At 40.0% G+C, this 14,044-nt stretch overlaps 1 protein-coding gene across 1 annotated transcript in view; it reads right to left on the reverse strand.

Moving 5' to 3' along the window:
* Positions 1-14,044, reverse strand: part of NLK (nemo like kinase) — a 125,601-nt gene that overhangs the window by 3,220 nt on the left and 108,337 nt on the right. Inside the window, exons 8-10 of the mRNA XM_090290990.1 lie at positions 11,370-11,456; positions 1,348-1,546; positions 326-419 (exon numbers count right to left, since the gene is read on the reverse strand). Of these exons, the coding sequence (XP_090147116.1) occupies positions 326-419; positions 1,348-1,546; positions 11,370-11,456 (380 nt within the window). The remainder of the gene's footprint in view (positions 1-325; positions 420-1,347; positions 1,547-11,369; positions 11,457-14,044) is intronic.

The following is a 14,044-nucleotide window of genomic DNA, read 5'->3' on the forward strand; positions in this document are numbered from 1 at the left end:
GGGCACACCAGCAGTCTGTCTGTAACAGATAATTTTCTTGCTTGCACTTATTATGAAGGTGGTGGGGATGGTAGTGGGAACGCGGATGAACATGTCTAGTTCCAGGACAGTGGCTGCCACACAATGAATAGCCGCAGTGTAAAAACTAATGCTTCCATTCTAATATGACCTGGACTAAAGCCAAAGTTCGTAACAGAAACTTTCTGTTGTACCATTTATCTATATTCTCTAATCTAAATAAAAACAGAAATGTGCTGAGTAACAAAATCACAATGGCATCATTTTAATCCTAACAAGAAAGTTAGAATTACATACATATAGTTACCTAATAAAGCTCTTAAAAGCAGCAGACTGAGGGTTGATGCAGAGAGGCACTCTGTTTCCTTTCTGCTGTTCCAGAATGAACTGGTGAATAATTTCTGTGGAGAAAAGAAACATCACATAAGGCATGCCAACATGCAGGTCTGGGAGCAGCGGGTTCTCAGCTAATGCTCGCCGGTATCGGAACAGCATTTCCTACTGGCTTATTAAATCAGACACACGTCATCTGTCAGGCAGCATCCAGAAGGCCTTTCCTGAAACCAAAATGACAGTTGCTGCTAAACACAGGCAAACCCCCAAAGAGGTAATTCATGGGCGGAAGTCCCAACAGTGGGAGGATAAAATGGTCTATAAACTTGAGGGACTCCATAGGGTTTGGCATTGTGAGTGAACTCTTCTAAATTGCTGGTAATTACTGCCTTTTTGAAAATCACTTCAAACACTTGATGTTTAGGTACACAGCACTGGGCTGGTTACTGTGGGGACTACTCTCTCTTCTAAAATGCCCTAGAGCAGAGTCAAATCACTCAGAATTCTGGATGTCATAAACCCCTACCCCGCTCCATCCCAACAGGAGATCATATCAGGAAATTTCAAGAGTCATCTGGCAGTGATGTCCTTCTCTTGTCATCACCGTGGAAGGATTCTCCCAGTGGATGTTTATCTTTTAAAAAACTTTGCATGTTATACTAAAAAGTCCAATTTGTTTCATTCAATGAAATAAATTACACTGAGTACATATTAAATATATTGAGTCACACTCATCAAATAAGTGAGCTTTGAAAACAAGAAAAAAGATTCATTTCTTTGCCTGACTCTCCCCTGGTTGTAATATTAAATCAGCGTTTTTATAGCACACAGAGCTTCCTTGGCATACATGCCATGAACAAAGGAGATACACACAAGGTTGTAAAATAAACTTATGAAGGAGCTTTGGTCTCCATCCAGATCTCAGTTTTTCATGGCCACCTGATGAAAAATGTTACTAGGGATCTTGCCACGCTGAAGGCTAAAAAGGATACTCACCTTTAACCTGTCGAACAGAAGTGAGGTTCTTCTCAAAAGTGTCATCAAATTTGGGGTTGGTGACGGGCTCAAAGTCACTGGTATAAACTCTTCCAGTAGAGGTGGAAAAGCAACATTTACACATACACGTGTGATATCGTAGTCGCCCTTCATCTAGGTAGGGGTGGGCTAAGGCATCCTTAGCGGATATTCTTTTGGACTGAAATCAAATTTAGAGACCAGCACATCAACACTACAGATAAACATGACTGTCCACATAGGATCTCCGTAGGACACAGTAGCTGCTTATATTTTATGGTACATCCTATGTTAAGGGGAATAACTGAATTCTGGGGTGGGTACCGCAGCAGTCAGGGTGTATAAAGTAACTTTCTGCTAAGACCCTGAAAACTTCCTACCCTGAGAAATAAATGTATGCAGGGTCAAAAATGACAAATATCATGACATTTAAATACGTAATGCTTTGAAGGGGTAAGTTTACATTTTTAAAAAGTTATATTTTCTAAACATGCCTGAGCATTTAGAAGAGATGTGATCATGGTGGCAATTTTACAAAGCTGACTGAAACTTTTATTCTCTTAAAACACCAAATCAGCCCTGGGTAGTGTGGCTCAGTGGACTGAGTGCCACACTGTAAACCTAAAGGTCGCTGGTTTGATTCCTGGTCTGGGCACGTGCCTGGGTTGCGGGCTAGATCCCCAGTTGGGGGTGTGCGAGAGGCAACAGATGTATGTTTCTCTCCTTTTCTTTCTCCCGCTTTTCCCCTCTAAAAATAAATAAGTAAAATCTTTTAAAAAACCCCACCAAATCACCTAGGGCAAAAGCCTCTCTGAAAGCTGTTGGAGTTAGGCAGCAGATAACGGTCTGAACGCTAAATTTTAGTATCCCTCTCAGTCTGTTTATCAGCAGCCTGTGGTTTTCTGACACTTTAGATCAGAATACTTAATATACTAGTTTTCAGGCTGATAAACCATACACTTTAAAACTCATTTCTCCATTAAAAAAAAAAAAGTTCCTCCTTAAGCTCAGTGGGGCATATAGGTACTACTGAAAGTGAATTTTTAAGGATTTAAAGAAAGACTCAGTAGTAGAGAAGAGAACAAAAACTGAGGCTCTGTCCTACTTCCAATATGATCAAGCACTTCACATAACAAGATTTTTCAAGAAAACCATTTTGCACTCAAATACTCCCCTCCCTCAAAGAACCCCAAAACCCCAATCATCCTGACTGGCTCTGGTCCCCCAAATAATAAAATGTTAACTATTTCCCATAAACCCAGCTTCCCCTAAAACATTTTTATCTCTGATTCTTTCTGTGCTGATGTTAAGTGTCTTACCTAAGAGAAGTCTTTGAACAAAAAGTATTTCAAGTCCCTAGCATGCAATGATCAACTTTCATTTCTCTAACCAATTTAAGTATTTCGGACTTCTGAAACAAGGTCAAAGACGGACTTCTGAAACAAGGTCAAAGAAGGGAGGCTGTCATTTTCTAAAGGGTATGAAGACCAAAAAGAAAAAACACTGTCCTGCTAAATTGTGAAATAAATCACATAATTAATCAGATTTTCAGTAATGGTGTTCTTTTGAAGAACCTAATGGTGCTTAATTATGTCTAAGGTATCTTATATATCATATATATCTTGTTTCTTTAACTGATCAACATTTAATAGATATGAATACTTGTTTCTGTCCTAGATTTTGTTGCTTTATAAAAATTGGCTCTTTCAGTTGTGATAGAATTGATAAAATTTTCCATTTTATAAATATAAAATTTTTCTAAGTAAACAAATTGATATACTTCTGAAGGAGTTAATATATTATGAGATCTCTTAAGATAAAATGGAGCCAACTCCCATTCCAACTGGCTTTAGAAAGAATATTAACACATTAAAGACATAAAAAGAAATGGAAAGGCTTTTTAAAAAATTACTATTCTTCCTTATGTATCAAATATGTTGGCTTTTAGACATTTTTTTCTTTCTAAAGTTGTAACTCAAAGATTACAAAAAGCTTTACCTGTGACTTCCGGCCAAGATGGAGGCTTAGACGGACACGCTAGGTCTCCCTCTACAACTAGAGAGGAATACAACTACTTCAAAACAAAGGATAACTAGAAATTCCAGAAAATAAAACTACACGGAAGTCCAACATATGAAGTTATAAACCAGCGGTGCCATTTGGGCAGGTAAGAGTTAAAGAGGGCAGTGCTGTTTGCGGTTGCACCCGGAGCGGCGAGGAATCCCGGCTGCGCAAGCCCCTGGCGGTGCGCGACTCCGGCGCTGGGGAGAGCGGCCGCCGCATCGCCTTCAACAGTGAGGCCCAGGGGGGCGGGAGGACGGATCCCGGTCCCCTAGCTGAATAACTGTGTGAATCCATCTTGGACCCCCGCCCCCAAAGAAAGCACCACAGGGCTGCGAAATAGGTCGCGGACAGGCAGGCGCCGGGCGCTGATTTGTGACGCCAAACGGCAAACGGCGCCGGTCGCTGGGTCATTACGAGTACACAGGCACTGCCCCGACAGCCGGCCCAAGAAAACAAAACGCATCTGTCAAAATGAGGCAGACAAATATAGAGATCCCGGTGACACAACTCACCAGGCAGCAGATAGAGAACCTGACAGATGAACAGATAAGAAACCTGTCAGAGGCTCAGTTCTGGGCCATTGTTATCAGGTGGCTTACAGAATTCACAAAAGAGCAGGAAAAAGATAAGAAAGAAGCAAAAAAATTTCATAACGAAAGGAACAAAACCGCATACGAGATAGAAGGTGAGAAAAAATCCAGAGTTCATTTCAACAAACGAATATGGAGAAGGAACAAGCAGTGAACCAATGCAGCGAGAGGAAATGGGAAGCAACAATGAGAGGATCAGAAACCTCTGGGACAGCTATAAAAGGCCCAACATAAGAATCATTGGTTTGCCAGAGAATGAGGAAGATGAACTAGAACTTGAAAAATTGAGTGAAAATATAATAAAGGAGAACTTCCCAGACTTGGGGAAGGGAATAGACTTGCAGGTCCAGGAAGCAAGGAGAGTTCCCAAGAGACTGGACCCAGGGAGAACCACTCCAAGACACATTATAATCAAAATGTCAAAAATTAAAGATAAAGAGAGAATCTTAAAAGCAGCAAGAGAGAAGAAAAGAATTATGTACAAAGGGGTCCCAATTAGACTATCAGCTGACTTCTCAAGGGAGACCCTACAGGCAAGAAGGGACTGGCAAGAAATATTCAAAGTAATGAAAATCCAAAACCTACAACCACGAATACTCTATCCAGCGAAATTGTCATTCAGAATAGAAGGACAGAGAAAGTGTTTCCAGGACAAAATAAAACTGAAAGAGTTCATTAGATCCAAACCACTGTTATATGAGATGTTAAAGGGACTGGTTTAAAAAAACAGAAGCTAGGGAGATGAAACAAAGGCAAACTAAATAGGCAACGAGAGTGGAAAAGGAACTGTGGGTACGGGAAGCATATTGGGGGGAGGTCAACAGGGAGGGGGAATGGGGAAAGGGAGGGAGATGATATAGGAATTGGGGATCAAGGTAGGAGGGAATGGAATAGACGGAGAGAGGTTGGGAGGAACTGTATGCACAACTAATGGACATAATCTAAAAGGGGGGGGACAACTGGAGGGAGGGGGGCCACCGGGTGGAGGGGAGCAGAGGGAAGGGAAATTGGCACAAATGTAATATTTTAATCAATAAAACACATTAAATCTGAAAAAAAAAAAAAAAAAAAAGCTTTACCTGTGAATTGAAATAATACTCTTGGGTTACTAGGTTACAAAGTACGAAGCAAAATATATAACTGTGTAAGATAAAGAGGTTATGTGATATTCCTATGCAAAATGACTCTGGATAAATTGGTCTAAATTAATATTTACAAAAATTTAAAAACCTGTGTTTTTGGGATGTGGTATGAGACTGGGTGAAACAGGTGAAGGGACTGAGAAGCACAGATAGATAGTCACACAGCATGGGGAATATTGTCAATAATATCGTACGGTGCCAGGTGGGTACTGGAAATATCAGGGGTAACACTTGTAAAGTATATGACTGTCTAACCACTACGTTGCACACCTGAAACTAATGCAAAATAGTATTGAATGTAAACTATAATAGAAAAAAAGATATGCAAAAATAAAAATGTTTTCTTCCTGATTTACAAGTAATGCTAGGCAGAATATTGAAGTTTAAACAAATTTTGGGTTCATTTTCTCTCAAAAAGCCTAATAATTTTGAATTTGACTTTTTTCTACTGGTTTTGCTGGTTAACTAATAGTCTAAGATTGTAGAATTTCAAAATTATCTGTTCAACTAAATTAGATGAATGGTAATAGCCAATTTCTTTCTAAAAAGATATCAGTTTATAGAATGTTACACATCATAAGGACTTGATGTGTCAACTTAAATTTTAATCTTCTGATTCTCAGTTAACCTTAAGACTTTACAAATATTAATTTGAGTTAATAAACAGCCTTTGGCTACATAATTTTAATATGTTAGGCTCTTCATTAGTACATTATAGAGTAGCCAGTAATAAATGGCTAAAAAGATGTGAAAATATATATTTTTGAGTTAAAGTACACATATTTTAAAATAAATTTTAAAATGTTTATTGATTTCAGAGAGAGGAAAAGGGAGAGGGAGAGAGGAAGAGAGAGAGAAACATCAATTGGATGCCTTCTTTATGCACCCTGACCAGGGATTGAAACTGGAACCTAGGCATGTGCCCTGACTGGGAACTGAACCCCCAACCTTTCGGTGAAGGGATGATGTTCCAACCAACTGAGTCACACTGGCCAGGGCTACACATATATTTTCTTAAAGAATGTAAAATAATGTGTGATGATAGGAAGATGCGTATGCAAGATAACAGGTGTGTTTTTGTTTGTCAAGGGGAAAAGAGAATAATTTTTCTAAATTCCTAATAATTATTGTTGTGCTTTTAAAAAATATTGCTTTAACTATTTATTGTTGTTAGAAAGATTAAGGTCTCTGGGATTTGTTTAATGTCTTCACTTAAAAAAAAAGATTTTATTTATTTTTAGAGAGAGGGGAAGGGAGGGAGAAAGAGAGGGAGAGAAACATGGATGTGTGAGAGAAATATCGATCAGGTGCCTCTTGCACGCCCCTAACCAGGGACCTGGCCTAAAACCCAGGCACGTGCCCTGACTGGGAATAGAATAGGCAATCTTTTTTTGTTTGCAGGATGACCCTCAACCCACTGAGCCACACCAGCTGGGGCTAATGTCACTATTTTGAGGTAACAGTTAATTATATCTTTATAAATTTACTATTATAACTCATCCTCTCCAATATTGTTGATATTATTATAATTAAAGAACCAGAGACCTTTAATCTTACTATCTTTTGATAAACAGTTGCTGTTTTTTCTTATATTTACCTAACACTCCTTCCTGCTACAAGCTAAAGATCAGGAATTGAGTATTCCTTAAGAAATATCACAAGGACCTCAGTAAAGGGCTGTTTCAGATGGTAATCCTGACCATTGTCTTCATGGTATAAATTCATGAGTATGCCCTGGCTGGTTTAGCTCAGTGGATTGAGCGTCGGCCTGCGAGCTAAGTGTTGCTGGTTCGATCTTCCAGACGGTACATCAGAGAAGGAAAACTCTGACTCCAAAAAACCTCTGCTGCCTTGCGGCATACCTCTTCAGGGGAAAGGCTAAGGGAGTAAACCCCAACAGAAAATCCGGAGCCGGAGTCCCTAAGGCGGTTTGACGTTGTAGTCAACACCGGCAACTCCTGCGGCGCACCTGAACCCAAGCTGTATCGACTCCGTCTTTCCCTTGGACCCTTCAGCTGCGAAGAGAGGGGGGGTCTGCTGCATGGGCAACAGCAGACCCTCCATATTACCCTGCCCAGGCTCTGTAGCTTCAGCGTCATCGCAAGATGTCGATTCAACACGGGAGGAGACAGATACCATGTCACTCCCGAGTCGGACTGCACAGCCATTCTCGGCGGTGCAGATAGACTCTTAAGAAGCTACACCATCGTCTCTCGAGACGGACGGCTGCCGACGATAAATTCATGAGTATAACTGATATCATCACCACAGACAGCCACTTCTTAGATGGAATCAAGTGACTGAGTCAGGATTTCCAGGAATGTTTCAGTACAGGAGCAGACACGTGGCAACAGACTGTTTAACCCAAGATCAACAAAATAAGAATTAATTAATTACTGCAGACTAAACAGACTAAATAAACTGATTTAATTATGGTTAATGTTCTATCGCCAACCCTCAATTTAACAGGTTAAAACCAGAATAAAACATTCTTTTAAAATGGAATCAAACTAATAAAGCATCAGGCCAATTTAAAAATAGTAATTCTGTAAAAAAACAACAACATTTATTGGTTGGACTTGTTCTACAGGATGATGATAAAAATAGTTATTAAATATTATGCAGTGTGCCTTAACTAAATTCTTTTATTATTTTTTTAATGACCATGTAATTATTTACTTAGGGTCAATAGGAATGTTCTCTTTACCCCATACATCTTACCTCCTTCTTATAGATAAATCTAATTTTTAAATATGACATCAAGTTTCATTAAATTAGGTGTGACAACTCCACTTTTAAGGAATAAGGGCTACATTTCACATGCAGAACCGATGTCTAAAAGGCCTCCCAGGATAACATGCTTGGTATCTGCTCTATGGCTGAGGACCTTCCAACTTTAAGGCTGTAAAGACTATAAGCTCCTGGCAGGTCAGGAGCATTAATAAACACGGGATCTTTAAGAAAGAGGATACCGACTTCCGGCCAAGATGGAGAATTAGACTAACATGCTCTGTCTCCCTCCACAGCTAAGAAGTACTACAAGTACCCCAAAACCAGAAATAACAAGAAGTTCCAGAAAATAAAACTACATGGAAGTCCAACGTATGAAGATATAAACAGGCGGTGCTCGTCCAGACGGGTAGGAGGGGTGAAAATGGCAGCACTGGGGATCGGGGCGGGACTGCGAGAAACGCCAGGGGAGCAATCCTGGCTACAGTCCAGACCCATTAGCTCGCGATTCCAACGCTGGGGAAGGCAGACTCCCATTGCCTCAAATGGTGAGGCCCAGAGGGCGTGGGGACGGAGGAGGAGGCTCCCGGTCTCTCAGCGGAGAGTGAACAGCAGGAATCCACCTTGGACCCCCGCCCCAACACAAAAGGCCACAGTGTGGTGAGAAAGGTCGCTGGGTTCTAACGAGTGCTCAGGGCGCTGCACCAGATAGTGTAGGAGGTGTGACAGCCCTGCCCAAGAAGGAAAGATAAATGAAAACGGTCAGAATGACAGGAATAATGATTGAAATACCTATCATGCAGCTAACCAAAAAACAAAGGAATTAACAGATGAACAAATAGAAAACCTTTCTGAGGCTCAGTTCAGAGCTATAGTCATAAGGCAGCTTACAGACCTGACAGCGGGACTTAATCAAGACAGGGAAGGAATGAAGGCTAGTCCTGCTGAAATGAATGAAAACACATACAAGAGAAGTGGAGAGGAAACGAAAACCAGAGATCAAATCAACAAATCGGAACATAGGGAAGGAACAGTCAACCAGTGCAGAAAGAGGAAACAAAAAGTGAGGAATTTGAGGAGAGGCTCCAAAACCTCTGGGACAGCTATAAGCAAACAAACATTCAAATTATAGGTTTGCCAAAAGGTGAAGAAGAAGAACTAGAAATTGAAAAATTATGTGAAAAAATAATGAAGCAGAACTTCCCTAACTTGGGGAAGGAAATAGACTTACAGGTCCAGGAAGCACAGAGAGTTCCAGAAAAACTGGACCCAGGGAGAACCACTCCAAGACACATTATAATCAAAATGTCAAAAATTAAAGATAAAGAATCTTAAAAGCAGCAAGAGAGGAGAAAAGAATTATGTACAAAGGGGTCCCAATTAGACTACCAGCTGATTTCTCAAAGGAGATTCTGCAGCCAAGAAGGGACTGGCAAGAAATATTCAAAGTAATGAAAAGCAAAAACATACAGCCACGCATACTCTATCCAGAGAAGCTGTCATTCAGAATAGAAGGGCAGAGAAAGTGCTTCCAGGACAAAGTAAAACTGAAGGAGTTCATCAGATCCAAACCACTGTTATATGAGATGTTAAAGGGACTTGTTTAGAAGGAGGAGCAAAACTATGAACATAAAGTGAAAACTGTATCACAACAACCAACAACGGAAGCTAGGGAATCAAAACAAAGGCAAACTAAGTAGGCAACGAGAGTGGAAAAAGAATTATAGGTATGGGGAACATTTTGGGGGAGGTCAGTGTGGAGGGGGAAGGTGGAAAAGGGAGGGAGATGATACATGAATTAAGAAGCATAGTAGGAGGGAATGGAGCAGGCAGGAAGAGGCTGAGAAGAACTATATACACAACCAATGGACATGGACTAAAAGGGGGGGACAACTGGAGGGAGGGGGGTCACTGGGTGGAGGGGAGCAGAGGGAAAAGAAATTGGGACAACTGTAACAGCATAATCAATAAAACATTAAAAAAAAAAAGAGGATACCTTACAGATATAAGAAGTACTGCAGGTAAAACCTAGTACAGGTGAATTACATGGTTCTTGGTTCCTAATCTAAACAGAACTAATAAAGAGAATAAGACTTTTAAAAAATATTTTATTTATCTTATTTTTAGAGAGAGAGAAAGAGAGGGAGAGAAACACCAATGTTTTGTTGCCTCTCACATGCCCCCAACCAGGGACCTGGCCTGAAACCCAGGCATGTGCCCTGACTGGGAATTGAACTGGTGACCTTTCAGTTCTCAGTCCAGCACTCAATCCACTGTGCCACACCAGCCAGGGCAGAATGAGATATTTTGGACACATAAAAGTAAATTTTAACCTCAGGGCCTTTACAAAATCCTCTATAGGCAGACTGAAATTACCTCTGAAGCTTTAAGTTCATGTGGCTCTAGTTTTGTTAACCATACAGAGAGTCTTTATGTATTAATCAACATCTCTTGTTAGTTATGTAGATAAACTTGCCAAATAAAACAAAACAGCAAACTAATGATGATGCTAAGTCACTAGCTCATTGAGCAAGCTATGTGGCTGGAAGTGTCCTTAATGGCAGGACCTTGACCACAAGGAGCGACTGTGGAATCGAGAACTGCCACTTTGTCTTGCTTCTGTATAACTAAGCACCTCACATAACAAAGTAAACAAACAAAAGGAAAACAAAAAAGACACCAAACAATTAAAGATCCACTAGGCACCCTGAGATGTAACAAAAATAACTCGGTCACTCTGATTGGTTCTGGTCCCCCCAAATAGTAAAAGCTTGGCTGTTTCTCACAAACTTGGACTCCCTCTCAAAACATTTTTATCCCTTATTTTTGTTATGCTGATGTCTCAAGATAGTTCTGACCTTTTGTGGACTTGATAGTCATGTGAGACATTTGCTGCTTTCTCATCACAAAGAGACCAATGTAAATGTAATTTCACAGGTATCTTTCCCCTTTAAATACCCACTGTTCCTGTATTTGGTGACTTCCTTGTACTCTTGGCAAGTAAAATTTTCTTTTCTCAATGATTCCATTTTTGAGTCTTCTTTGACCACAGTTATTGGCAGAGATGCGAATAATACTCTTCAGATGAATGAATAAATGAAGAGCTGAATTTTGTCCCCAAAGAGTCAAGTCCAAAAACGGCATTTGGAAAAGCTATGATCCCAACAACTTAATAAATATTTCCTTATGCAATATAATGGACAGATTTTTTTCAAATAATGTTAACTTTTTCCTCCTGATTTAACTTGGTGCCAAACTCTTTTTACAAATAAGAGATAAATAAGGATGGTACAGTTCCTTATTTCTCTTCACCTCAGCTCTTATGTGTTATCAAACTTTTGTGTAATGAGTGAGCATGACACACATGAGACTGGGGAATAAAAAAAAGTCATTATTTACACTGCCCGCCTCTTGATGTTTTTTGTACAACACATGTATTTTAAATTCATTCCAAAATATAAAAACAAACACTACTTACTGGATCAAAGACCAACATCCTGCAAAGGAGATGAACAGCTTCATGTGTAGCCTGGCTAGACAGGGTATAAAGTACAGGAAGAGATGGCTGTGAAAAAATAAAGAATTCAAATATGTAAATGAGTGTAAATAGTATCGAGTATAGCTAACTTATGACAAGGGAAGTACCAAGCTCAAAAGATGTATGCACAGAAGTCAAAACTCAAAGGGAAAGAATATTGCCCTCATTAACCAGTCTTCAAAAACAACGTAGACTTCCAATAGCATAGCTTGTATTGCATGATTACCCACTGGAGGTTAAAGCACAAAAGAGCTATGGAAAAAGAAAGCTAATCCTGTATATATGATGCTCCCCTTAGCCTTACACTGTAAATGCTATGGCAAGAAGGGAAACCCAAACATGCCTAGGAGTGGGAGAAAAAGGATTTCATATCTTGGCCACATGCAAAATCAAGCCTGTAAACGGCGCAAAAAGTAAGCTTGTGAACTATGTCTTAGGGCAACATTATCGTAAGGCTACTGGAAGACCAGTCCTAAAGGAGATTTAGGACACTTAGGAAGTCACAGAATCTTCCAAGAAAGTATGTCATTGTTCTTGCGGGGCCCGCCTCTTTTGCCTTTAGCACTTGATTTCTCATTCAGTAATTGCCTTTCGTGAATGGCAGGCATATCCACATGCCCATATGCACTGAGGCAAGGAGATGGCTCTTATGACCTGAAAAGCCACAGAGCTTGTAATGCTTCTATTCCACCACCTGGAGAGTTAGCCCAGAGCAGGTGAATGGCATCGCTGCTCTGCTTGTCACACAAGTAACACTAAAAGGTCTCATTATATCGCGATCACAGCTTCAGAATATTGCTACAAGATTTACATATTTGCTACCTTCCAACAAAGCCACACAGGAAAATCCAGCAAGAACCAGATACCTGAGAATCCTCAGGAGGTAATTACTCATGTACAGAAGTTTTCTTCAGGATCAAGGTGGGATGGGCATAACATAAGATGGGGGTTCTAGTTCACTTAACAAATTCGGTAAATCAACATGTCTGAATCTCAGTGTTTTTAAGTATTAAATGAGGAGGTTGAACTAACGAAATGATCTCTTACTTTGGTATGAGACTTGACAGGACTACTGCAGATAAAAAGCCTTGTGTACACAGAACCCATATACAGTTGGCATTCGAATATTTGTAGACCAACTTATCCCTTGATGCATTTACATGTTTGCAGGAAGAGAAATATTCTCTGTTAAAACTATGTAAGTCTATGGTAGCTCTGAAATTATTTGTATTCAACAGGATAAGGGGATATGAAGAGTGTAAGGAAGAGGTTTTAACTTATACCTAAATTGATACATATTTTTCCCTAAGAATTTTTTTGTTGTGTAAAATAAGTAATTTGATTTCTTGAAAGATTCAGATTCTTGGTTTGACTGTGAATAGCTGTCCTCTTTTTCACTGGCTTGTGCAGGTTGGAAGCCAAACTCCAGCCAATTCTTATTGACTCGAATGTCTTACCATAAGCAACTCTCCTTTCCACTCCTGAAGTGAATCTACACCTCCTGCTATTTTTGTGGCAAAGGTATGTTATAGCTTAATGAGGGGAACACTGGACTGGGTACAAGAATACATGGGTAGGTCACTTGAACCTTGCCCTTTCATCTATTAGACTGCACCAGCACAGACCTGCCTACCTCCCAAAATCAAATCCAAATGCCAGGTTCTGGGCTAGATGTTGGGGCAACAAAGATAAGTAACGCCTCTCTGGTGGGCAAGGAAAACATAACCAGGAAGTTCGAGAATCCACTGAGTGCAAGATAGAGAACAAATTAGAAGGCAAAATTTATAAGACTTGAGGACGCCTGGGTACAAGACGGGGAGCTTATGAAAATCAAATGAGTGGATGTTAAGGCCACCTGAAATTTTAAACACCCTTCCCAACCCAAATTATATCTTTCTTTACACAAGTACATCCCAACATATACTAAAAAGAAGGCTAAGTTTAATTTCAGCCTAGAACAGTCATATTACATGCCTTCTCTTTTTCTGGATTTATGTGCATGTTAAAAAGAGGCACAGAGCCCTGGCTGGTGTGACTCAGTGGATTGGGCACTGCCTTGCAAACCAAAAGGTCTCTCACTGGTTCAATTCCCAGTCAGGCACATGCTTGGGTTGTGGGCCAGAGGCAACCTATTGATGTTTCTCTCCTTCTCTCTCCCTCCGTTCCCCGCTCTCTAAAAATAAAATCTTAAGAAAAAAAAGAGGCACAGAGAAAAAGCAGTCAGTTCAGTCATGCCGATATCTCTCCACTAAGATAACCATTAATAATTTAGTTCCTAGCATTGGCTCCATAGGAAAGATTTAATGTTAGAGATGCTGCATTTCTAATTCAATTTTCTTTACCTCTAATTCACCAGCCATTATGGTTGAAAACAGCTGGGCCCAGGGTTTCAGAATTAGACACGTTTATATTTCTCATCAAGTGTTGTGGAATCACTTTTTATAAGAGAAAAAATAGAATGTTTAAAAATATGCCCTATCTTACCTGGAAAAAAGTTTTTGCTGATTCCCCTAACATTACACATATCACTTTACCCCTTTTAAAAATATACCCGTCCATTTTCTGTTTTTTTCCTGCAAGTTTGTAAGTCACTCAGCAATGTAGGAGTGAGTGGG

The sequence above is a fragment of the Furipterus horrens genome, unplaced genomic scaffold (genome assembly GCF_987537825.1).
Source record: "Furipterus horrens unplaced genomic scaffold, mFurHor1.1.pri manual_scaffold_11, whole genome shotgun sequence".
Lineage (NCBI taxonomy): Eukaryota > Metazoa > Chordata > Mammalia > Chiroptera > Furipteridae > Furipterus > Furipterus horrens.